Source organism: Paroedura picta, chromosome 1, assembly GCF_049243985.1.
Source record: "Paroedura picta isolate Pp20150507F chromosome 1, Ppicta_v3.0, whole genome shotgun sequence".
Taxonomy (NCBI): Eukaryota; Metazoa; Chordata; class Lepidosauria; order Squamata; family Gekkonidae; genus Paroedura; species Paroedura picta.
In genome coordinates, this window is record NC_135369.1 from 66,587,806 (window position 1) to 66,615,565 (window position 27,760).

The window sequence follows — 27,760 nt, forward strand, 5'->3', positions numbered from 1 at the left end:
CAGCAGAGTGTAGACCCGGACTGCGCCACCCAGATGGCTCTTTCAACTTTATTTAAGAGCCAGTGGTAAAGATTAGAATAAGGATTTGCATAGTGATATATGAACACAAAAGTAATGCCTATGCAAATAATGGCTTGCGGTAAAATAATTTCTACAAATGCTGTTTTCCAAAGTATTTTACTTCAATTTGTTGCTTGAAGTATTCACGGGATAATCAAGACAATCATTTCTGTCAATATAACTTTTCACGATTGATAATTTTATAAGACATACAGAAACATTATAATTATAACATAATGCCAAATCAAATAAACATACATTGGAAACAGCATTGCAATTAACTCACCGTATAAAACAAGTTTTTTTTGTATATTCCAAAAAGAACTTTTCAAAGTACACGAAAAGTTTCTACAACAAATGAGATCATAAATACATCATTTAGTACATGCATTATTGGAGTGTATGAGAAACTTTGTTTTATATTGTGAGTTGTTCACTGTAAAGCTGTTTCCAATGTATGTTCATTTGATTTGGTATTATTATAATTTTAATGTTTCTGTATGCCTTGTAGAATTATCAATCGAGAAAAGTCATATTGACAAAGATGATTATCTTGATTTTCCTGTGAACGCTTCAAGCAGTAAACTAAAGTAAAATGCTTTGGACAACAGCATTTGTAGAAATTATTTTGCCATAACCCATTATTTGCATAGGCATTTATTTTGGTGTCCATAATATTACACTCCACTGAAGTCCCTCCCTGCCCCAAATCCTGCACACTCCTGGCTCCACCCCAAAAATCTCCAGATATTTCCAAATTCAGAGTTGGCAACTCTGTTACAGCATGAAAGCAATCATATTCTCCTAAGCATATGGATTTATTGTTTATTTGTGGTCAATATTAGCAGCTCTAGCCTATGGACAGGGAGTCTCAGTCTGCATCTGAGCAGAAAGTTCAAAGGATGATCCCTACAGAAAACCTTCTTTTAACTGGCACTTTCCAAAATGTCAAGGCTATTCCCAGTCTTGTATTTGAACCACATACTATGTATGTGCACCACCACAGTTATGGAACCTCTCCTAATTTCTCCAATGTGGCGAAGTAAGGATGAGGGAAAGAGCAGGGCCACATGTGTGACCAATTTAGAGTACTAAAGAAGTATGCTAGCTCCTGAAAATAATGGATTTTTCCTCTCATACCAGATTAAGAACATTTTCTAAAGCTCTGAAATTAGTATTATGTCTATTTCCCTTGCCAGTGCTACAAAGAAGATTCTTGCAAAAGATTTTGCAAAACAGACTGCAAACGACTTTTGACATGCTGTGTTTTAATCGTAAATATGGAGAGAATGTCTGGCATGATACAAGTAAGAGGATGCACAGGAGGAAAATGAAATTCTGTGATGCTTTGTCCTTCAAGAATAAAAGAGCTGTAGATATATGGTTCCAGAAGCGACACTATCCACTGTAACAAGGATTCTTGGATGCAACAGTAAAAAGTTTTAGGAGCTGATCCAAGCCAGCAAATGTCAACATACAGATTTCAACTTACCATAAACGGAACCCAAAAGGAAATGGTAAGCATGCTATTCTTTGGCAAGAATGTTGCAAGACATTAAAGTGGTAACTCTTAAAATTCTCATTTTATATAAGCCTCAGTTATTTAATAGGTACAATAAATCAAACAGTAATTCAACAATTTAATTTCAAGCAGAAAAATATCTTTAAAAATGTATTGGACGTCTGAGTATTCATTTCAATTGTCATAAAATTGTAACTCATTTGATAAGGCTGCAAATATTCTTTGGGATGGGATATAGCCAGCATGGTTCTAATAGTTCTTAGTAACTAGAGCAGTTCCTTATAAATAGAATTCTGAAGGGGAAAGCATTTAATTTGTAAAGGTCTTTACATTGTTGGGTCTCCAAAAGTTTTAAGAGTACAATAAAATAAAAATTCCCTCTATGAAGCTGCACCTAATTCTTTTCTCGGTATGAAATCATCTTAGAATTATGGTATGACAGGCCCCTTCCCTTTCTCTCCCTCAGAACCAAGATTTCCCCTCCATTTCTATTTGCCTGACTGAGTCACCCTAGTAATGTATTCTTTTCTGAATAACTCTGGCTGTCCCACCCTATCAAAGTATAGAACATTTTGGTCGTTTGCTCTGCCCAGGAACCTGAGGGAAAGACTGGGAGCCCCTTTAACATTAATGGCAAATCAATATTTATTTATATTTCAAATGAACAAAATATTTTATTCAACGTGGAGGATAAAGGTTGTATGTCTTTTTCTTAGGTAAAACCAGTAGATGCACATACTTTAGTTCATATGTTTCAGACTAAAGAGAGTTTCTTAAGTTATTTAGAGTTACTTAGATTCTTTTATTGAACGGCTTCTATTCCAGTATTTTCCAAATAGTCTAGCTCAATTCATTACACCTTCCTCCACTTGGATGCAGGACGGAATGAAATTGATTGGTGAAATGGCTAGAAGACAAAGATCTAATATGCCACTTTTCTCTACCCAAAGGAGTCTCAAAGCAATTTACAATCCCCTTCCCTTTCCTCTCCCCACAACAGGCACCCTATGAGGGAGGTGAGGCTGAGAGAGCCCTGATATTGCTCCTTGGTCAGAACAGCTTTATCAGTGCCATGGTAAGCCTCAGGTCACTGAGCCAGCTGCATGTGGGGGAGCGCGAAATCAAACCCAGCTCGCCAGATTAGAAGTCCACACTCCTAACCACTAGACTAAGCTGGCTCTCTTCAGTGTTCCATTTCACTTTCTCCTGCTTGGAATGGGGAGAACAAAGCAGATTATTTAAATGGCTCACAGCCATTTAACCCTAACAGCTCACAGGGAGAATGCCCTTGTCAACTGCCAAACTAAAATGGCCTGAACCAGACAAAAGGCCTGGGAGATATTTGGGAGAAGTGCTTCATCTGAACCTCAATTCGGGGGAGGGGGGGCACAAACTGGCCAAATTTGCCCCAAATGTTGGGTTCTGAACCCGTTTGTGTCCATCCCTAGTTAGATTATCAGTTATTACAAGAAGTTTTCTAGTACTGACCATTTTTCCCCAATCAAGTCAAATCTTTAAAAGTAATTGGCTTTCTAGCAATATTTCTGTGTTTTTCTCTGGGGAAAACATGTGAATGCCTCAAATGATATTATTCTACTGAGTCAAACAGAAAAGTAGTCTATTTTACCTTGAGAAGGTAAGTAGGGATGTTGCTGAAGTCCACTGGCAATTTCAAAAGAAAACGAGCTGAAAATTCACCAGTCTGTCAAGCAAGGGGGAGAAAAACACTATAGTGAGCATTAATACTGCATAGCATAAGTAAAAAGGTAAAAGGTAAAGGTGTCCCCTGTGCAAAGCACTGAGTCATGTCTGACCCTTGGGGTGACGCCCTCCAGCGTTTTCATGGCAGACTCAATACGGGGTGGTTTGCCAGTGCCTTCCCCAGTCATTACCGTTTACCCCCCAGCAAGCTGGGTACTCATTTTACCGACCTCGGAAGGATGGAAGGCTGAGTCAACCTTGAGCCGGCTGCTGGGATTGAACTCCCAGCCTCATGGGCAAAGCTTTCAGACGGCTGCCTTACCACTCTGCGTCACAAGAGGCTCTTAGCATAAGTAAAAGTCAATATAATAAAGTAACTATCTTGAAGTTCATGTTTAATAAAGCAATGGTTTTATAAAAATCTGAAAATCTAACTCCAGGCATGTGTGAACCTGAACAAATAGTTAGTAAATAGTGGTAGTAGTGGTAGTAGTAGTAGTAGAAGAAGAAGAAGAAGAAGAAGAAGAAGAGTTGGTTCTTATATGCCGCTTTTCCCTACCCGAAGGAGGCTCAAAGTGGCTTACAGTCGCCTTCCCTTTCCTCTCCCCACAGACACCCTGTGAGGTCGGTGAGACTGAGAGAGCCCTGATATCACTGCTCGGTCAGAACAGTTTTATGAGTGCCGTGGCGAGCCCAAGGTCACCCATCTGGCTGCATGTGGGGGAGCGCAGAATCACACCTGGCTTGCCAGATTAGAAGTCCGCACTCCTAACCACTACACCAAACACATAAACAAGCTAAATACTTTCCACTTTTTGTACATTACCATTTAGATCTCCATAAACACTAAGGCTATACGCTGCCTGGGTCCTACCTATCTGCGGGACCGCTTATCTCCTTATTTTATTTATTTATTTATTTTCACATTTCTATACCGCTGCTCTCAATAATCTCGTGGCCGTTTACAACAATCCAATAAAACACAATAAACCACCCTAAAAACACTCCTTAATACATTAGTCAGATGGCGGTCTATAAGAGTTCCAATCTCTCACCCACCCACCCCATTTCAGCCCATGGGTCAAAAGCTCTCACTCACTGCGAACAGGAGTACTGATCTTTTGAGGGATTCTCCGATGGTAACACCAAGACTCCACCCTGGCCTCAAGCTTACGCCTGGTGGAAAAGCTCCGTCTTGCAGGCAATGCTGAATGCTGACAACTCCAACAGGGCTTTCAACTCTTCTAGGAGCTCATTCCACCAGATTGGGGCCAGGGCTGAACAGGCCCTGGTCCTGGTTGAGGCCAGGCGGACATACTGGGGGCCTGGGACAATCATTAGATTCATACCCACAGAACGAAGAGCACTGCGGGGGGCATAAGCAGATAAGCAGTCCCGCAGATATGTGGGAGCCAGGCTGCATACACCCTTAAAAGTTTAAAAGCAATACTTTGAACTTGACCCAGAAGCAAACTGGTAACTAGTGAAGATGATGCAGCATGAGCTGGATATGGGCCCTCCAAGATGTTCTAGTGAGGACCTTTGCTGCTGCATTAAAGAACTGCAATTTCCAGTTGCAATTTCCAGATCAAAGCCAAAGGTAGGCCCACGTAGAACAAGTTACAGAAGTCTAGCCTGGAAGTGACTGTTGTATGGATCACTGTTGCATGTATGTGGCCAAACGTTCTGAAGACAGGTAGCACACTAGTAGCCGCGCTTGGATTAGATGGAAAAACACCATTTGGGCTACTTTTGTGACTTGAGCCTCCATGCTCCCCGCAGGGTTCTCCACTCTGCAGGTATGAATTTGCTAGTTGTCCCGGCCTCTGGGAAGCATACCTGTCCTTGACCAGGGCCAGGGCCTTTTTGGTCCTGGCCCTTACCTGGTGGAATGAGCTCCTTGAAGAGCCTGTCAGAGGTCTCTGGGTCCTGTAGGGCCTGCCAGATCGGGATCTTCCACCAGGTGTTTGGTTGAGGGCGAGCAGGAGACTGGGGATGGTAAGATCGGTTCCCTCCCTTTCCCTCTTGTGATAAGGACATGTAGGCTGACACCGCCTTGGACCATCTTTAGTGGACATAGACTGCGAGTAGAAGAGTGAGGTTTTGTTGGAAATAGGTGGTAGCTGCCACCATCAATGATTTGTATTGTATTTGTATTAGGGTTTCAATGGTTTTATATTTTTAATGTAAACTGCCACGGGCTGGCCTGGCCGGGAGTGGTGATCTAGAACTTCTATTATAAATAAATATAAATAAATATAAATAACACTTAAGGAAAGAAAGGCTGCAAGGCACTATCAATATATCTGTTTGAGCAGATTTACGAATATCTAAATCCATAGGCCAGTCCCACACTGAGAGATAAAAGATTTTTCTCCAAACGTGGAGGACCTCCAGGTTTGCAAAAAAAATCTTAAATTTAAATACACACACACACACAACCCTGAAAAAAACCCTGAAAAAAAACCCTAAAAAATTCTGTGTGTGTGCAGATTGCTCACCTGCACAGCCGACAAAGTGATTCCCAGGGGCTATGCCAACTGCTGAGGCCCTGCCGTCAATGTGATAATGTCTCTAGGCCCTGCAGCTGCCAGGGCTCTGCTGCTGAAACAACAGTCCCTTGGACCCCTGAAGGCAACCATGGGCCCTGCTGTAGATACAGCAGCTTCGGGGGGCCTTGCCAGCTCCTGGGGCCTTGCAGCTGATGATGCAGTTTCCCAGGGCCCTGTTGCTGATGCAGTGGCTCCAGGGAGCATTGCTGTCTCCCAGGGGCTTGCCACCACTGCAGTAGCTGCCAACAAACCTGCTACCAACATGGTGGCTTGGGCGGGGAGGGGGGGGCTGTCAACAATGCAGCAACTCCTGGGAACTCTGCCAGATGCCAGGGGTCCTGTTGTCAATGCTGCATCTGAAGAGATCAAGGGAGAAAGGCAGAAAGAGAGCTATGCGGAATACTGATAGACAAGGGTAGGGGGCAAAGAGAAGTTAAAATGTTAGGTAAGGGGAAAGAGAAGAAATATGAGAAAATGGAGAAAGAGTGGGAGATGCAAACACAGTGCTAATCCTTTAAGTAGCATACAGTGTAGGAGGCCTCAGCAAACCCCTAAATATTGGTTTGATGGTGGCAAAAATGCAGAGGGAAACAGGGAGTGGAAGAAAAGCAGCTTGCTTGGAGGGGAAACACTGGATGACTGACTAACTTTCTCATTCCTGCACTGGGCAGAAATGAGTGCTGGCGAGCCCCATTTCCCCACTAACCATTATTAGTATGTTTTCTTGAGTACTCTGCACATCAATAACACATTTAGTACAGTTAATCTATGAAATTCATTATTACCAAATGGTGAATAGTTTCAACCCATTAAACCATAACTAGAAATATAAATTCCATGTCATTCACCAAATGTCAGGGAGAAAAGTAAATAGCTTTCTCTATCATGCCTTGCTTTTGGGCTTTCAGGAGCATATATCAGGCTACAAACAGAGAATTTACTCAGGGCCGTTCCGCATTCGTCCAAAATAGCACAATGGTTACTAATTGAAATCGCTACAGTTTTGCCATTATGCACAACGTCATTGACAATCTGCAACACTCCTGAAACCGATCCGCAAAAAGCGCTTCGTTGTAGCGCTTTCAGAGAAATCCCAAAAAGTGGATTCACCCTCCGGAAAGCGCTACACTCCTGCAACCAATCTGCAACACTAGCAGGAAAGTTCTGTGCGTTACCATTGTTGCGGTTTCTGCAAAGTCCCTCCTCCTGGCTCTCTCCTCTGATCTTCCGGCGAAGCGATCGCCAGTTTTTTTTCTCCGAGCGAGTGGAGATCAACGCACCGGCAAGCCTTCGTTTACCCAGTGAGGCTTCCCCGGCTGCAGTCCCTCTGTTTAAAGTCACCAAGCACAAGCATCACAGAGGCCCGTTTGCTGGTTTATTTTCACTTTATTTTTCACACTGTTTTCGGCCGAAAATCGTACCCGTGGGGGGGGGGATTATTTTTTCACTCGAGGGGGGGAGTGTGGCAACGATGAAACGGCAGCTCAAACATCACCTGCTAGCTGGATGGGTCTCTCCGTTGCAACGAATCAACGCATATTCGTTGCAACGCGTGTGTGTGTTTGTTTTTTTTAAACCTTCCTTAAAGGGAAAGGGGCTGTTTGGGAGCATGATAACGGCCGCCCATTGGCTGCTTGACGGCCAGGGGCGGGACACAGCTCAGCAATATCGCTTCCTTTCTAGCGATTTTTGCCGAGACTGGAACCTTGTGGGAAACGATAGAAACGCAACTGGATTCCACTACAAAGGCAGGTATGCATAACGACGAATTCCACTATTTAAAATGGCGATTTTTCGTTCAGCAAACAATTTGCTACATGGATCCCGGTGCGGAATGGCCCTCAGTCTGATCCAGTGATACTGTATGACATGCCATGACCCTTAATTTAACACTTCCAATTCAAAGTACAGCAGCATATCTAGAAATCAGGTTCAAGTAAGGTAATGTAACATAAGAGGGTGTAAAGGGCCATGAAGGTAAACTGAGGACATGGTGTTATTATAAGAGACATACATAATGCAAACAACTTCCTCAAAGTAATGGTCAATGTTACCACAAAGAAGGAATCTCTAGAAGCCATTACATTATTCTGTCAGTGACCGTGCGTCAGCTTACCCAGTTATTTTTTTTGCCAGCATAGATTTCCATGTTTTCGCCATACTGAGGCTCTTCAAGTAATGTTTGATATTCGAACATGAGGCGAGAGCTCTCACGTAATCGGCTGCACTGGAACTGATGATATTGTTGCACAAGTTCTTTCACAACAAGCAGGAGGCATTCAGGGTTTGAGGGATTCCATGAAGACAGGTTCTGCGCAACAAGGAGAGAAAGATCAAATTAATCCACGAATTCTGGAGAAGCAATGTAAGTTCAGTAGTTGAGAAGCGATTCTTCCTGTTAAACTAAATTGTATGGGATTACATTTATTTACAAGTTTACTGTGTTAACTCACTTGAACTCTGCAAAATAGATTGTACTATGACATCTGGCTTCTACCTAACCTAGGCCGAGTTCATGCAAAAATAGGCAAGTAGACTTGAAAAAAGATCCTTAGTGTGTCAGAGAAGAGAGTTCCAACCAGGGCTGAAAGAAACCAGTGCCTGAGGGAGAGGACTGTGATACACTTTATTAATTATAATAATGTGTGTTTCATTTCAAGTCTCCTTGGACCGGCTCTGCAGGAATAGGACATGGTACAATCTTTCAAAAATAAAAGAATATTAAAAAGCATAAAGATACCAAAGAAATTCAAAGGAACACAGGATCAAAAATAGGGTCATACGTTCCTGTATCTGAAAACAGGAGTACTTTTTCCAGGGTTGTACTAGACAAAGACCATCATACCCGTATTTACTGGAGGAAGGGGAAGCTTTTAGAAGAACATAGCTCATATGTACCCAAATATTCATAACCTACATAACAGCATTCATCTGTAGATACAATTATAGCTATGAACTGTCATAACAAAGCTATAAAAGGGGATTAGACAGATACATGGAGGACAGACCCACCAGTGGCTACTAGTCATAGTGACTAGAGCAATGGTTCTCAACCACCCCTGCCTTACAGCAGGGGCAGGGTGGCATCAGCATGTGTGCACATGCGCCCATGTGGCAGTGCGCATGCACAGACGATGCCATCATAGGGTGTGTGGAGCAGCGGCAGCAATAGCGGTGGCGGCAGGGCGCTGGCCTCTTCCGCGTCACCTTGGAGCTTACTGAGGCAACGCCAAGGAGGCGAGCGTCAGAGGAGAGCTGGCGGCAGTGTCCTGAATGGCAGCAGCAGCGACAGCATGGCGCTGGCCTCCTCCGTGCTGCCTTGGTGAGCTCTGAGGTGGCACAGAGGAGGCACAGAGGAGGCCAGCGCCATGGCACTGCCACTGCTGCCGTGACCCCCCCGGGAAAGGACGATCAACCCCTAGGGGGCCACAACCCCCAGGTTGAGAATCGCTGGACTAGAGGGAATCTGATGTTTAGAGGGAACTGCCACTTTCAGAGGATGTAAACCGCCAGCCCACTGTGTGAGACTGGATGCGGGACTAGACAGATCACTTCTCTGATCCATCAGGGCTTTTCCTTTGCTCCTAAGACTGTCACTTTATAACCTGCCACATCATTACTTGCTGGTGATGAAGTACTGACTATCTTCAGGTTATAGCTTAACAGTGATCCAAGTTTACTTTTGATAAAGCTTTTGATAAGGTTCCCCATGATGTTCTGATGGATAAATTGAAGGACTGCAATCTGGATTTTCAGATAGTTAGGTGGATAGGGAATTGGTTAGAGAACTCAAAGAGTTGTTGTGAATGGTGTTTCATCAGACTGGAGGGAGGTGAGTAGCGGGGTACCTCAGGGCTCGGTCCGGTACTTTTTAACATATTTATTAATGATCTAGATGAGGGGGTGGAAGGACTACTCATCAAGTTTGCAGATGACACCAAATTGGGAGGACTGGCACATACTCCAGAAGATAGAGACAGAGTTCAACAAGATCTGAACACAATGGAAAAATGGGCAAATGAGAACAAGATGCAATTTAATAAAGATCAGTGTAAAGTTCTGCATCTGGGTCAGAAAAATGAAAAACATACCTACTGGATGGGGGATACGCTTCTAAGTAACACTGTGTGTGAACGAGACCTTGGGGTACTTGTGGACTGTAAACTAAACATGAGCAGGCAGTGTGATGCAGCGGTAAAAAAGGCAAATGCCATTTTGGGTTGTATCAACAGAGACATCACAACGAAATCACAAGATGTCATAGGCCCATTGTATACGGCACTGGTCAGACAACACCTGGAGTACTGTGTGCAGAAGGCCTCACTTCAAGAAGGACGTAGATAAAATTGAAAGGATACAGAAGAGAGCAACGAGGATGATCTGGGGCCAAGGGACCAAGACCTATGAAGATAGGTTGAGGGACTTGGGAATGTTCAGCCTGGAGAAAAGGTGGATGAGAGGGGACACGATAGCCCTATTTAAGTATTTGAAAGGTTGTCATTTGGAGGAGGGTAGGATGCTGTTCCCATTGGCTGCAGAGGAGAGGACATGCAGTAATGGGTTTAAACTTCAAGTACAATGATATAGGCTAGATATCAGGGGGAAAATTTCACAGCACTTCAGCAGTGGAATAGGCTGCCTAAGGAGGTGGTGAGCTCCCCCTCACTGGCAGTCTTCAAGCAAAGGTTGGATACACACTTTTCTTGGATGCTTTAGGATGCTTTGGGCTGATCGTGCGTTGAGCAGGGGGTTGGACTAGATGGCCAGTATGGCCCCTTCCAACTCTATGATTCTATTATTCTATGATTCTAATTAGCACTTGAAAATCCCAGGGGATCAACAGCATAGCAGAATAGCAGAACATACTCGCTCAAACAGGTTTTCATGTGATGAGAGCAGCTGCCATGACTGAAAGTTTAAAGATGTGCCCCTCCCCCCAGTAAGTAAAAATTGGCTTGGTGTAGTAGTTAAGAGCAGCAGCATCTAATCTGACAAGCTGGGGTTGATTCCATGCTCCTCCACATGCAGCCAAGCCAGGTGACCTTGGACTAGTCACAGTCCTGTTAGACTGTATTCATGGAGCAGTTTCTCTCAGAGCTCACTCAACCTCACGTACCTCACAAGGTGTCTATTGTAGGAAGAATGACAGTAAGCCATTTTGAGACTCATTTGGGCAGTGAAAAGCAGGGATAAAAACTCTTCTTCTTCACCCAAATGTAGTGGTAAAGAGGTACTAAGGCAAGCAGACCTTCAGTTCACCAGGCTGCACCATAAGGAAAGGGTGAATAGAAATATTTTAATAAATAAATCAAATTAAGGTTCTGCACACAATACTTATTTCAATGCACAAGTTTTTTTTAATTTTAATTTTTTTAAAAAAATTCCAAAAATGCAAAAACAACCTTCTTAATAAAGAGAAATCACAAAGATGAATTGTTTTATACCAAAGTCCTTTCTGCAATATCTTCACATGCTACCGTCAAGATTCTGTCCTTGCTGGCTTTTATCAGGTCTGTTCCTTTATACCTTTGCATAAGTGACTGTCAGTGTGCTACTGTTAATTGTAATCATTTGTACAATAGTTGTTCCTCTATTTTAAATCTCTTTTTATTGACCACTTGTAGCAGAAAGGTGGGGTAGAAACTGCAGTTCCTAGTTTGGTTAAGCATCAACAAAAATGCATGCAGATATGCCCTGAATGGTTGCGAGTCCTGTCAGATTCTTTCAAGTAGGCATCCGTGTTCGTCTGCAGTATAGATTAAGATTTGTGCCCAACAAAAAATTAGAGGCTAACAAACTTGTCCAGGATATAAGCTTTGGAAAGTCAAAACTCTTGTTTCTAATGCAGGGTGTTGTGATTCCTGACCCTGGAAAATCATGTAGCTCTTTATGACGTTACTAGACTTGAATCTTTGCGTATCTGAAAATGATAACTGCTATCTGATCTATGCATGTTTTGCCAAAATCATGCGATCAAAAGTGACCGTATCCAACTTCAGTTTATCTTAACAAAACTAAAGTACACCGTGTTTTGTAGGAAATAAATCTTGCATTACAAGGCCAAAATCAAGCCAATGTTCTCTGCATACCTTGTGTTTCCTTTCCATGCAATTTAGGCAGTCTTTCCAGAAACAGACGCAAGGAATGGAATAGCCCTTTCCCCAACATTTGCTTATTGTGTTACATCACAAATACTGTGTTAAAGGAAATGACCAGCATTTTAATAACTGACCTATACTGGAACTGAACAATTTATTTTTCCAAGCACAATGAATAGAGCCAAAATAACACCCCCATATACTCATTAAAAACACACACACACACACACCAGAAAGAGGAAATAGCATTTTGTTCTGTTCAAACAGTATGGTTGTTCTTTTCAACAAAAAGCTCAACCATGTTGCATCAGAACAGAGTTTCCAAATAACTTCACCCCTTCACAGCCAATCCAATTTAGAAATAAAAATTATTTCACCAAATGCCTATTTTATTCCAGAGCCAGATAGATTTTTTTTAATGACAAGCAGACTAACTGGAAGAATAAAGAAATGAAGCATACTATTTTGAATAATTTAGTGCAACTAACAAAATATCTTCACTAGATATAGCTATTAAAATTAAAGTGTAATGTTTAAAATCTTTTTCGAAATCATATTTTTTATTTCAAATTCGATTTTAATATTTGTAACTGTTAGTTTAAGCATCCATACATAGAGATAGACACTGGTTTAAATTAGATACATAAAAAACAATAAAACCTACACTAATAATCCCCAAACAGAGGTTCTTTCTTATGTAAAAGGTCAAATGAAGAGAAAATATGAATTTTAGTTCAAGCATTACTGTGCTATATTTGTCAATTATGCAGTGTTTAAATATATTTTTCTTGGGTTTCAAATGGACATAGGAATGGATGTCATCACAGGCCCTCAAATCCAAGATATGTCATCCTTTATTCACTACAAGTATCCACTTAGTCATCATACATGCCCTTCCTCCCCAAGGTTTCTTTAGTGATGATATACACCAATACTGAATACCAGCACCGTTTAGATGTGGAACACACCTTCTGGGGTGCCCCCTGAAATGGAAATGGCTGCAGAAAACTCAACAATGGCCACAGGATTGGAAAAGGTCGGTTTACAGTTTGGTTTACAGAGAGCCAGTTTGGTGTAGTGGTTAGGAGTGCGGACTTCTAATCTGGCATGCCAGGTTCGATTCTGCGCTCCCCCACATGCAACCAGCTGGGTGACCTTGGGCTCGCCACAGCACTAATTAAATTGTTCTGACCGAGCAGTGATATCAGCGTTCTCTCAGCCTCACCCACCCCACAGGGTGTCTGTTGTGGGGAGAGGAATGGGAAGGCGACTGTAAGCCGCTTTGAGCCTCCTCCGGGTAGGGAAAAGCGGCATATAAGAACCAACTCTTCTTCTTCTACATTCCAATCCCAAAGAAGGGCAATGCCAAAGAATGTTCAAACTATCGCACCATTGCACTCATTTCTCATGCTAGCAAAGTTATGCTCAAAATCCTACAAGCTAGGCTCCAGCAATATGTGGACCGAGAACTTCCAGAAGTACAAGTAGGATTTCGAAGAGGCAGAGGAACTTGAAATCAAATTGCCAACATACGCTGGATCATGGAGAAAGCTAGGGAGTTCCAGAAGAACATCTACTTCTTCTTCATTGACTATGCTACAGCCTTTGATTGTGTGGAGCACAACAAATTGCGGCAAGTTCTTAAAGAGATGGGAATACTAGAGCATCTTATATGTCTCTTGAGAAACCTATATATGGGTCAAGAAGCAACAGTGAGAACCAGGCATGGAATCACTGATTGGTTCAAAATTGAGAAAGGAGTTCGGCAAGGCTGTATACTGTCACCTTGCCTATTTAACTTGTATACGGAGCATATCATGAGAAAGGTGGGTTTAGATGAGTCACAAATTGGGATCAAGATTGCAGGGAGAAATATCAACATCCTCAGATATGCAGATGATACCACTCTAATGGCAGAAAATGAAGAGGAACTAAAGAGCCTGTTGATGCGGGTGAAGGAGGAGAGTGCAAAAGTTGGCTTGAAACTCAACATCAAGAAAACAAAGATCATGGCATCTGGCCCTCTCAATTCCTGGCAAATAGATGGGGAAGAAATGGAGGTAGTGACAGATTTTATTTTCCTGGGCTCCAAGATCACCACCACGGCCATAATAGCCAAGAATATGCTTGTTGGGGGGAAAAATTGAGGGGTTCTCCACTCAGGGTGCCACACTCAGCCAGAGAAAGAAGGTACAGGTGTGACAGGCCATTTCAATCAACTGATGACACACTCAGCAGTCTATGATTTGGGGGGAGCAGGTTTATTTTAAATTATAAACCTTCCCCTCAAGATCAGGACAGCCTTTTGTCTATCACAGTAGAGACCTGAGCAACCACTCCCAAAACAGGCACCCAGACTTGGGCGTGTCACAAGTAAAGTTGCTGTGTCAGACAAGGAACTGAGTTTGCACAAAACTGGGAGTTCCCTGAACTTATGTGCTTGACCTGGTATAACAGAGGACCCCAGCTACTGCTACCCTGTGAGCTCGGTGGGTGGGGAGCTACCTACTTTTTATCTTCTTGCTTTATGGAGACTTAGTCATGCAAGGCCAGGCCAGGCCAAGGGATGAATTGCTGGGGGCCCAGGAGAACGAGGAGTTGTAACTGCACCTTGAATCAGATAAGCATGGAGCCCAATAGTGGCTCGGGGGAGGGGGGTCTTTGATGAAGTAGTCAGTGGTTTTCTGTTCTTGTGTTGGCATGGAAGAAGGATGAGTAGGAAAAGAAAGCAGTAGGGAAGTAAGGCCAGGCAATGAGACAAGCTGTTACAGATCCAGGCAGACAAGGAGTTCCAGCTGCCCAATGATGAACTGGATGGGTGTGGACTCCAATAGAGGAGTTGGTATGGGAAGGAAGCATGAGAAGAGTCAAGCAGAGGAGGAAGTGGTGGTCAATCAAGTTAAATGTTCACAATCTTTCTTTAGGTACTTTTTGTAAAGAGGGCATCTGATTTTCCAACCAACCCTTGTTCCTGTGTCTTTAACAGTAGTCTGATCTGCAGACATTGATACTGATTTCCACATTGTAAAAAAGGCTCTCTCTTTTTTATGGAGATGAGCTTCTTAGTGCAGGGTTTTTCCTTCCCAGTTGCCCACTCTGCTAGGAACCTGGGTGTAATTCTTGATGCCTCCCTCTCAATGGAGGCTCAGATCGCAACATGGCTGGCATTCTACCAAGCCAAACTACTTCATCAAGCCAAACTACTAGCGCCCTGCTTGGCCCCAGAACACCTAGCCACGGTGATCCATGCAACAGTTACCTCTAGACTGGACTTTTGCAACTCGCTCTACACAGGCCTGCCCTTGACTTTAATCCGGAAACTGCAACTAGTCCAGAACGCAGCTGCCAAGGTCCTCAAAGCAACACCTCGGAGGTCCCACATTCAGCCCATCCTCCAGCAGCTGTGCTGGTTTCTGGTTTGAATTCCGGATCACATTTAAGGTTATGGTTAACACCTTTAAGGCCATATGCGGTCTGGGACCAATGTACCTGAGAGATCGCTTCTCTGCTTATACTCCCCAAAGAGCATTACGCTCCAGGACTTACAACTTTCTGGTGATCCCTGGCCCCAGAGAAGCTTGCTTGACCTCAACCAGGGCTAGAGCTTTCTCCATCCTGGCCCCCACCTGGTAGAATTAGCTCCCAGAGGAAATCAGGGCCCAGTTCCTCAGGTCCTGCAAAAGGGAGCTCCTCCACCAGGCATTTGGTTGAGGTCGACCTGAACCACCACTTCCCAAGGGCCATCCTCCTGAGCTTCCCTCCTATGGCACCCACTACAATTCCATCCACCCACAGTATGAGTTAATTTAATTGTCTCTGTATTTTTCTACTGTTGTGTTACTTGTTGTTATCACTTTATTATTGTTAATCTAAGTTATCTGAATTTTGTTTTATGTGAACTGCCTTGAGCCTTCAGGGAGGGTGGTATATAAATATAATAAATAAACAAATAAACAAACTCAGCAAATCAGTATTCAAAGAGTTTAGTCAACATTTCAAAAGATGAGTAGAAATAAAATCAGAATGTCCCAAAATCCATTCTCATTGCTGTTGTTAATTTACAGGTAGCCTTAGGTTAGGGTACACAACGGCTGCTGAGTAATAGAACACTATTTACACCCTAGAGATAACGCGAATCTATTTTACAGGGCTGTTATGAGGATTACCAGATAATGGCATGTATCCAACTGCATAATTAAGAAAAATTAAATGCCCTTTTCTTAAGAGAGAGTATCTATGATGCCCATTTTTTGCCACAGCCTATGAGCCCTCCAAAATTCTTGCAGGCTAGAAGACTTTCAGGAATGTTCTGATGGGGATAAACAAAGTGAGGGGATAACTGGCTGAAATTGGCACAGTCTTATGTATTACTAGCATTTTTTTTAAAGGACTATTTATTCTCATTAGATGAGCTCTATATTGTGTTCCATTTTCAGATTATGATTTACTTCATTAATACCCCTTATTTTTCCCTAACAGGGAACATAGGTGGTTTACATTGTTTCCTGCACCTCCATTTGATCCTGCAAACAACCCTGTGAGAATGACTGGCCCATGTGCACCCAGCAAACTACTATGGTTGGGTGGAGATTCAGATCTGTGCTCTCAGATCCTACTCTGACAGTTTAACCATTATACTACACTGGCTCTTAATTATTAGGATTACTGTCCCAACAGAATGGACAGTTACTTTTGATTTCATATAAAGGCAGCTGTATAGCACAGTAACTATCAACCCTTATTTCTAGAGAGTTCTGAACGCTTAAATTGCATTCATGTTTCAGTTAAACTGGAATAAACTCCATTTGCTTTGAAGAGAGTGAAAACAGCTTGTGTTTGATGCTTGTGCCAGCTCCTTGCTCCTCCTGCTTCCCTTCTCATACATAGCACAAAAACAGTCTCCAAAATTCCAATTGTCCATGATAGGTGCCTGGTGGAATTGGAATTTGTTTGCCCCACATGATCTAGGATTCATCCCTGCGTTAGCATCCTGGCTGGAGAACAAATGGATTTCAGTTTCTCTAGGCAGTTACATTCATACATCAAACCTTTAGAGTCAGTTACAGCTGAAGAGTGTGTTCATATTATATCCAAGCAGGAACCACAGTAATGTGTCAAACTAGTGCTTAATTTCAGTTTAGCATGATGTCTGGCTCTGTGACATATCTAGCACCACACAACCCTCCTTGCCCACCCAGGGCTCTCTGGCTGCTCATGGCAGTGCAATAAACAAAAACTGGGGTATACGGTAAGTGGAAAACACCAGGAAAAAGGGGAGCTGTGTAATCATGACACTGAAACGACAATAAATAATGCTGCAAAAAGTGAAAAATGAAAAATAGTCATTTATAAAGTATCATAAAGACAATCCTAATAACCAAACAGTACTGGAAATTTGTACACAATAAGATTACTATTCTACGTGTGATACAAAAAACAATTCAGGCAACAGTTCAACAGGTTAGTTCCAACTGAAGTCCAAATGAGGATCTGACAGTCCCCCATTTCAGAAGGTGGCTTCTACAGTGGACCTAACAGAAGTAATATTATGAAGTTCCTCGAGGGAATAAATAATAAATTGACTAAGAATTATTCTCAAAAAAGTGAACTAATTTCTTACATCAATGGTGCTTTTTCAAGCTGCACATAACCTGCTCTATAATCCATGGATCACTACATCACGCATGACCTCCTCCCTGCCGGCCCAGCCACCTGCCACAGCCGTAGCCCCAACCAGCTGGTGACATCAACAGCAGAAGAGCCCACTGCCTCTGCCTCCTGCCTGCCTCACCACCAAATGGGATGCGCTGCTGCCCAAGTGAGCTTTAGCTGCTGGTGATACCAGGCAATGCCAGGTGGCTGGCTGGCTGGCAGGGTTGGCAGGTTCCTTCCCTGCAAGGGAAGGGAGGTTGACAGCTTCAGGTCAGGAGGGAGTCACCTGGAGGCTAGCATCCTGCCCACTGCCACTTCACCAAGTCCTGCCTGCTCCCAATGTCAAATAGGCTAGATATGCTGCTGGTCAGAATGCAGCCCCAGTTTACAAGAAATGTATTCTTTCTTTATTAGAATGCATCTTTGATTAAGACAAAAATCACAGAGAAACTTGATTTGAAAGTCAATTAATTTGGTCTCTTTGTGGTGTTTTAATTTCAATCCACCCTGTTCTTTAAATGGCATTAGGAATTACCAGGTAAAAGTGGAAATTTACCAGTGTAGCTACAGAACTAAAAGGAGCACATACCCTGTATATTAAAGAGCCTCTTCTAGTCTGGGCAGAGGGGATTTTTTTCATTATCTCCATTATGAATTACAAAAATAGGATACATTTTGGCTAGATTCATTAGAAGCACATGGAAAAATTTAGCAATTTCTTTTTCTAGCTGCATCACTCAGAATGCATGAAATCCTAAATTGGCAAGTCCTGCAGATTTCTAGAGGGCTTCTGGGGGAGTAAAGGAGCTCATGTAAGAAAAATGTTCTTTTGTGATGATAGTTTTATGATTTACAGGTTTTCCAATGCTCCGTGGTCAAAACAAGTACAGTTCTGAATAATCAGAGTAACATTACTGGGATAGCAGCAAAATATTACACTGTGACCTCCTCTACGGTAAGGCCAGTCAACACAAAACTATTTCTAATGTATCAGGGCCAAATGTCACAAGCACATTTTTGCCTCATTTCATTCAAACTCCTTCTAAAATGTATCTTCTAATTTATTGTACTGATGATACACAACAGGTATATCGATGTTACTCTAGCGACAGAAACATCAGGACTAGGGCTAATGTACAACACCAGACAAGGAAACATATATTGGCAGAACCTTTCTACTTTCTTCAGTGGCAAGCTTCAAAGCAGTGTGATTTAAAGTAACTTTACTATCTTTGCCAGATGATTTGAAGCAAATGAGATTCCAGGAAAGAATCAATTTACTTCAATTTATTTAATATAATTATAATAATCAGAAAATTCTGTTGTTGAGCCTGTACAGAGTTCTTTCGACTGATGTGGCACAAACAGTAAAATGCCTATTGCAGGAAAGATTGGAAAGGTTATGTGACTGCACAGATGACTACTTATAGAATCACAGAATCATAGAGTTGGAAGAGACCTCCAGGGTTATCTAGTCCACCCCTGTACAATGCAGGAACACACTACTTGAAGAACAGTTAAAGGTAAGCAATTAGTCAGTAAAATACACCTTTAAGCGCTACCAAATGATGCATTCCATTTGGTTCTGAGATCAGGAGCATGTTGTTTAATAAGCATAGACTGCTACAAACAATCGCAGACCAGGCACACCATTAGCAAAAGCCACAGATGTAGCAACCACACTTGTATTGTGAGTCCAAATCATGGATATCAGGAAAATCAGTGTGATTTCTAAAACGACTTGATCAACAAGACTAGGCACATTATATCATTATATCAGACAGAAGCAGTCTGATGAACACAGAAGGTAAAATGTGTTAAATGAAAAAGAGATGAAATGCCTGCTAGATATTTCAGAGAGGAAATATTAATACTCTCAGAGTGAAGATGCAGGAAATAGTGCCAAATATTGGACAGAGAACATAGTGAAAGGTTCCAAGGAGAAGGGCACTAAGAGAAGTAGAATTAAGTAGAATTAATCTGCAGACTAGTCACTAGATTGGCTTGGAGAAGATCTTGGGAAGTGCTGCTCAATAGGCACTTGGAAATACAATAAACAACAATTTTGACTTCTGTAGATATCAGGGACTGATGAGGTGGGTTCTCTAGCAGAGACAGAACACCTTGGAACTAATCCAGGAATCAAACCAGAGTAGATTCAATATCTGGTTCAGCAAAGCTTGTCTGAAAATCAGTTGTAGATGTAGGGTCCAAATGAGAGAGAACTGAGTGCATGCCTGAGTGTCTACCAGTATGGGGCAGGTCAGGTTTCTCAGTTTTCTTGGTTTTTGAACAGAACCCAGACTTTGACTTGTCCTTCACCTCTAAACAGGACCCACTTAAGAACAGAAGCTGAGGCCTCACAGTTGGGATTGGAGCAGGGAGACACAACTGACCTTAAACACCTCAGAACAGAGTGCTTTAGTCTACAAGTCCATTAATGCCAAAGCAGATAGGTCTGAGGTATGAGAAGGTGTCTGCCATGGTGTCTGCCAACAAGCACCATTCCCAAAGGGAATGTCAGAGTCATGAAGAATGATTCCTTCTCATTTGTTCACTGAGTCCCTGACAGTGTGGACTGGTGTTCACTTTGCCCTGCTGCAGTATGTCATCCAGCAAGAATAAACAGATGAAACAACCTTCTGTGATGCAGCACTTATTGCCACAATTCTGATAACGAACACTTTAAAGCAGTGGTTCTCAACCTACCTAATGCCGCGACCCTTTAATACAATTCCTCATTGGTAACCTCCAACAATTCCTAATTGGTGACCCCCAACCCCCAACCCTAACTGTTCTTTCACAGAAATTAAACCAAAACTGACCAATGGCATGAAGCTCCATTGTTCATGATTGTATATAAATTGTTTTTTTTCCCCAGGGTTTCTCAGTTCAGTTCTGCTTCTTGTCCCACCATGCCGATCTCGCTCTTTTCCGCTGCTCCAGACAGATGAATGCTCTATCTCGATCTACACCACAAGGCTGTTGTATGGATGGTGCCCTCCCTGGCCTACCCTGCCGTGTTCCCTACGAAAGGGTCCTTCAACCCTCAAAGTGGTCCCGACCCTCAAGTTGGGAACCACTGCTTTAAAGGGTCACAAACAACAGAATAAATGTAGGATGGAAAATACCAAGCAAGGCCAATATGACACCATGAAACATTAGTTGTAAGTCAGAAAGGGAAAGGATTAACAAAGAAGCACAGCTCAAAGTCAGTCAAAATTCCTCATGGAAGTACTAATGCAGTCCTTGTGAAACTATGCTACTGCAGTGGTTGATGAAGAACTGACCAGGAAAGTGTGGCTTTGCCCACTAGAGTCAGTTATCTCTGGAGTATCTGTTCAAATATCATTTGCTCTGCAATCTTCTGAGGAGATACTACACAATGAAACTAATGGGTCTATTTCAATGACACCTTTGTAATTCTTATACAGGCAACAACTAAATGGTTGCCACAAGAGACAGAGCTAGCCACAAAATATGAGGGACTACGGTCATTCAAAAATCTAACAGTAACTCTTCAACATTTCAGACAGAAGCTCTGCTTTTCAGGATGACTTTTAAAATGAACATAATGTTTAAAAATATTTTTGCATACACACAGCTTACCTTCAGTCACACAATGTGTGATGTGCTGGCAGCTGCTGCCAAAGCAACTTTTTAAAATATCTGCACAGCCAAACAGATCTCCAAATGCCAGTCAGACAACCTGCTGAGCAAAAGCCCTACCTGTCCTTGCCTACTTCGTAGAAACATCTGACAGATGCCAGGAAAGGTGTCACTGGGCACCAGGGTGGAGACCCCTGTTTTAAGCTATTCAACTCAGGAAGACAATTAGTTTGAGACATTGTTAAAATGTAACAGGAGGATCACTCAATTTTAAGAGAAGGCACAAAGTTTTGCTTTGTGTCACTGTATCAGATCACACATAGCCAAAGTTCTACAAGGATTTACTTTAACAGAGCCACTGCCTGAATTTCATCGTGCTTCATGTCTACTGATTCCAACTCCAGCAGTCAGTTTTGGCTCAAGGACTTTTAATGTCTGGACAAAGCCTAAACCTAAATTGTCAGGATAATACCTACGTACCTGACAAAGTCACCTCAAGACGTGTGGCATGACCAGTTTTTAATGCTAGGAAAGGTCTGACCAAGATGCAATTCTAACCTGTTAACAAGGAAACAAGCAAATAGTTTTTAATTATTAATAAAACTTGTTTTTCTTAAGACTCTGCTTAAGCATCCAGGTTGCTGGAATATTTTCCAGGAACGTGACTTTGAAGAAGACAGCTTGATACTGTTTTTCCTGGCTGCACTACAGAAAACAGCAAGATCTTCATTTAGTGTACTTTCCCATGTTTCTAGGGGAGGGGGGGGGTAAAATTAAGCACAGTAATTGTCAAGGAAAATAAATGTCAGGAAACACAAGACGTCAAGCCCTTGATAGTTAATAAGCTTAAACTTATGCAGTTTTACCCCCACTGATTAATCACAAGTATGAATCAAGTTCAATATGCAAGCATAAGTGAGACTTGACTAATTTACAGTGATATGCTTTAAAAGCATTCTCTATTAATAATCTATTTAAACAAATATTTTATTTTGAAGGACTATGATATTTTCCAATTGCATATATACATAGCCAAAAATGAAATGTAGTTATCTGAAACCTGCCCAGTTCTCTCTATATGCAGTAATCTTTTTAGCTCCCTCTTATCTTTACATTATTTTCACTGTGTCTATATGGAAAACCCAGGATCTATTCACACATTATATTTTCAGGTGCACACAAAATATTTTCCATATACAACTAAAGGCGTAAAATTTTAATAAAACACACACACACACACACATATATATATGCCTGCAAAAAACATGCATCATACAGGTACAAATATCAAGGAATAAGGTTCAGGCAGAACTCTGAATAGCATTTGATATATATAAACGTGCATTACCAAGTTCGTTAATATTCATACTGGGTCTTTGAAATGTGCCCCTCTAACTGTAACAAATGATTTCCTAAGTTTTCTCATTGTTTTTTTTTCCGTGTGTGCCTGAAACAGCATTACGCACTAAGCATTTAAAAACAAAGGACACAATGACAAAGACATAAGTTTATTCAGGATATACCATGTTGAGTTATTTTGATGGTTTTTTTTGTGGTTAACCAGGGGAGGAAAAGGTCAGGGAGGCAGGTTTAATCCTCCCTTTCATGTTCCCCCCTTTCTAACAGTGTCTAAGCAGTCATGCATTCTTCAAGCAAAGGTTTGTGTTTACAGCTTAAGATAGCATTATAATTAATTGTCCATTTCCAGTTACATAGTGCCAGGAATCAAGGCAATATGTTAATTAGAGAACCTTATAAGAAGTATCCCTTTTGATAACAGTACTTCCGTTATTAAAATGTGTAGAAGTTACAAAATGAAAAATGATCCTGAAACAATTGTTGGATCCAACATTCCATTATTCAAGCAAATTCAGTATTCTATTTGCATATTCATGAGTGATTAGTGACTTTCTTTCCAGAAACATAATTATGATCCAGTAATTTGAACCTAAAAAACAGAAAGCTGTTAATTTAACAGTTCAACGTTTCTCAATTGAAAATGAGGAAGAAAAGGGAAGATGGGGCTTTTGAATTCGAAAATGTGGTTTTAGAAAGCTAACAGGTTGTAGCTAATAAGTTGAACACTTGGTAGCATTCAAAAATGCCTAGAATTTCTGCTTGGAAAAGCAGTAAATGCATTAAAGCAAGATCCTCAAATGCTGGGGTTAAAATAAAATTATTTTAATCTTAAAAGTACATCACCGGATTTGAATTCTGTAGCACAATACTTGGATTAAGTAATTTACTAGAAATACCTTTTGATATGAGAATCTCCACCCCCATTCCACTCTGTGAGCCATTTTGTACAAGTCATAATTAAGTAACTCACTTATAAAGCAATGTTTCATGAATTACTCCATTTTCTAACAATCATATTCAAGGAAGCAGTCCTACAGAGCTAGATAGTTCCTTCTTGCCTGTTTAGAAAATCAGTCCAGGCATTTATAATTAATTGACACAAACAGCAATAGCTAGGAAAGCAAGAAGGCAAGTACACAATTTTATCTGAGCACCTAGATTCAAGTCAAGTAGACTTTAGAGCCCAGAGTATAAACTTTCAAAAATCAAAGTTCTCTTCATCAGATACGAATTGGAATGGAGATTTCTGAATTTATGTATCACAGTCAGATATTGGGAGAAGTGTTACAAAGAAGGAACTCAGGATGTGGAGATGTACGTTGTAATCAGCTTGATGAAAACGGAAAGGAAATGCATGGTGGCTGAAAATTAGCACTTGTACTGAGATCAGAATTCTACATCCTTATTCACCTCATTGTGTCCATTGTTCTGAATTTGAGAATGAACTTAAATTCAGCAATCTTGCACTGTAATCTCCACTTGAAGTTCCTCTGTTTCAGGACTGTCACACTTGGATCAGCAATAGAATGAGCACAATATTAAAATATTTTGCTACTGTGTGTTATAGTATTACAACTTTTAATATAGGATTTATATCAATTTTTATGTTATACATAGGAACTGACCTGTCTGATGCAGAGAATGGAAAGTCATTGCTGACATTTGATGGCATATATGTAACATTAGAATATGAATAAGTGAATGAATCTGAGATGGTATGGCTGGTGATTATGTTGTTCCATGGAATATGGAGCCAGAATTTATCACTTATGTTGTTCTTGATCAAATGTAACTTTCGCCTGTCCATACTAACTATATAAACAACAAACATTTTAAAGGCAGGTAGAGTCTGTGATGCCCTGATCTGGATGGTCTAATCTAGACAGATCTGGTCAAATCTTGGAAACTAAGCAGGGTTATTGCTCAAGATCTTACAACAAACTGTTACCTTACGTGGAATAAGAAATGACAGATATTCAGGCTGGATTCAGAAAAGGAAGCCATATTGTAAGTTTGCATTGATTACTGGACTGTGTGGATTGAGGGACTACTCATTAGATTTGCAGATGACACAAAATTGGGAGTAGTGAACATCCCAGATGACAGAGTTCAACAAGCTCTGAACATGCTAGAAAAGGGGGCAAATGAGAATAACATCCAATTAAATAGGGAGAAGTACAAAATTCTATATCTGGGACACAAAAAAGAGAAGCAGGCATACTGGATGGGAGATAAAATTTTGGATAGCAGCACGTGTGAACAAGATCAAATGTAACAATTCTATGTATTGTTTGTAAGTTTAATGTAAACCGCCCTGAGCCTCCGGGGAGGGCGGTATAGAAATATAATAAATAAATAAATAAGATAATCTTAAAAAAAATATTTCACTGAATTTGTAACCCACCCTCTTCGCCAAGAGGAACTTAGAGTGGTGGACAACATGTGTGCAGTAATACAATTTGGTAATATTAAAACCATTCAAAAATTCTAATATTACAGCTAGAAGTCTAAAAGAACCCTGGAAACCTGGGTGGCGTGTGATACAGGACTGTAAGATAAAAATATGACCAGACAGTATGATGTGGCAGTAAATAAGGTGAATGCTGTATCAACAGAGGCATCACATTAAAATCGCAAGCTGTCATAGTCCTAAGTGTATACCACATCTGGAGTACTGTGTGCAGTTCTAGAAGCATTACTTCAAAGAGGATGTGGACAAAATTGAGAGGGTGCAGAGGAGAGAGACAAAGATGATCTGTGGCCTGGGGAGCAAACTCTATGAAGAAAGGTTGAGAGACTTGGAAATATTCTGCCTGGAGAAGAGGAGGCTAAGCAGGGACATGACTATTCTAAGTATTTGAAAGGAGGGCAGGGAACAATTCCTGTTGGTAGCAGAGGACAGGACTTGCAGTAATGGCTTTAAACTCCATGTAGAACAGTATCAACTAGATATCAGGAAAACATTTTTCACAATAGTTCAGCAGTGGACAAGGCTGCCTAAGATGGTCAGCCCCCCTCATTGGTGGTCTTCAAGCAGCGGCTGGACAGATACATAATTGAGAGGATGGAAAGGAGACAGATGAGGATGCGGGACCTTCTAGCGTTCCGCAGGACCTGCAAAACGGAGCTCTTCCACCAGGTCTATGGTTGAGGCTGAGGCAGTGGGGTAATCAATGGGGCCTCCCTGGTGCTTAGGTGCAACTTGATTACTTCATTTCTCCTGCCTCCTCCCTCTAGATGTAGGGGTAACGGTTGGGAATGGGGGGGGGGGGTGTTCTCCGCCATGTTGTTGGGTTGTTGATCTATTGTATTTGTATTTTTTGTCCATTTTAATAGAGTTTTAATGGGGGTTTTCCCTGGACATCTGTAACCCACCACGAGCCTGCTTGGGAGTGGCAGGTAATAAAAAATATAAATAACTAAATAACTAAATATTGGTGCCCGTGTCTCCCCTCCCCGCAGCATGGTGCTGGCTGCTTCGAGCGCGAATGGCCGCTTCGGATGCCGAAGCACCCAGCCCTACTTTCCACCATCACAGTCAGTGATATGCATGACCGAAACAACATCCAACTAGTGGTTTTCAGCCACAGTACTCATTACCGTAGTTCAAATTAAGATAACATTATCTACCCAAAGTTCTTGACTGTTATATCCGCTCTTCCTCAAAGAATGTTCTTGGATTTATTATAGCAAAACTTCATATCTATTCATTTTTCATAGCATTGTCTAACATGATATACCCCACTTTTCCATATGCTTCAAGGAAATTATACAGAATTTATACAGTACCTCTGCCAACACAAATATCACCCTACTGTAACAGAAATTTTATTTCATACCTAAGCAATATTTAACAAAAGCAAAGCTAACCTACAATCAGTCCCAGAGCAAGAAAATTGCATCTAAGAGGCCAGAGAGATAATGGGCAGAACCATTAAGCCCCTCATTGGTGGCCTTCACTTTCAAAAAAACAAGCCACTGCAAAAAACATAAATATAGCTAGTTCAATGAGCTTGAAATTATTTAAGTTGTAGGTTTTATATAGGTAGCTTTTAAAGTATGTAGTACACTTAATTCCAGCATGGTACTTATTTGTGCCATTGTGCCCGCCAGCATGTTTTCTGATACCCACTTTTATATTTTTATTTTATTTATTTATTTTTCAGTTTGTATACTACCACTCTCGACAAAGCTGTCTTTTGGCAGTTCACAGAATAAAACCCTCATAAAAAATGCATATAAACAAATGAACAACATATGCAAATGACAGATGGTGGCCTACTTTGGATGTATAGCCCTTCTAAGCCTAACCCCACTGTTCCTGCCTATGAGCCCATGCTGATGACCCTAGGCAAAGATGACCCAGGGGTCTTGATCATTAAATAGTAGGGCAGGATCCACAGTTCAAAACTCCCATCATCACCCTGGCCTCAACCAAACGCCTGGTGGAAGAGCTCCATCTTACAGGCCCTGTGGAACTCAGAGAGCTCATTCCACCAGGTTAGGGCCACAGTCAAAAAGGCCCTGACCCTGGTCAAGGCCGGGCGAACATCCTGGGGGCCTAGGACTACCAGCAAATTCATATCTGCAGAGCAAAGTGCCCTGTGGGGGGCATAAGCGTTCCCTCAGATAGGTAGGACCCAGGCCATGTATAGCCTTAAAGGTCAAAACCAGAAACTTGATCCAGAAGCAGACCAGTAACCAGTGCAGCTGCCACAGAACCAGCTTAATATGGGCCCTCCAAGGTTTTCTAGTGAGGACACTCACAGCTCATTTTGTACCAGAAGCAGTTTCCAATCAAAGACAAGGGCAACCCTGCGTAGAGTCTAATCTGGAAGTGACTGTTGCATGGATCACTGTGGCCAAGTGTTCAGGGAACATGTAGGGCACTAGTAGCAGTGTTTGGTGAAGATGGAAAAATGCCATTTGGGCTACTTTTATGATCTGAGCCTCCATTGACAGGGAGGCATCAAAGATCACCCCCAAATTCCTGGCAACCAGTGCAGCTGTTAGTTGCACCCCAACCAGGCAGGGAAGACATGCCTCCTGATCCCGCTCACTTCTGCCCAGCCACAGGATCTCCGTCTTGGAGGTGTTCAGTTTCAGACAACTCTGCCTGAGCCATCCAGCCACTGCTTCCAAACAACTGACAAATGTAGCCAGGTGGGAGTCCAGCCATCCATCCATCAGGAGGTAGAGCTGGGTGT

At 41.8% G+C, this 27,760-nt stretch overlaps 1 protein-coding gene across 5 annotated transcripts in view; it reads right to left on the minus strand.

The window, feature by feature from the left end:
- BABAM2 (BRISC and BRCA1 A complex member 2) overlaps window positions 1–27,760 on the minus strand; it is a 201,928-nt gene that overhangs the window by 151,225 nt on the left and 22,943 nt on the right. For all 5 annotated transcript variants that reach the window (XM_077341574.1, XM_077341567.1, XM_077341539.1 and 2 more), the window contains exons 5-6: window positions 7,952–8,146; window positions 3,210–3,284 (exon numbers count right to left, since the gene is read on the minus strand). In XM_077341574.1, coding sequence (XP_077197689.1) covers window positions 3,210–3,284; window positions 7,952–8,146 — 270 coding nt within the window. The remainder of the gene's footprint in view (window positions 1–3,209; window positions 3,285–7,951; window positions 8,147–27,760) is intronic.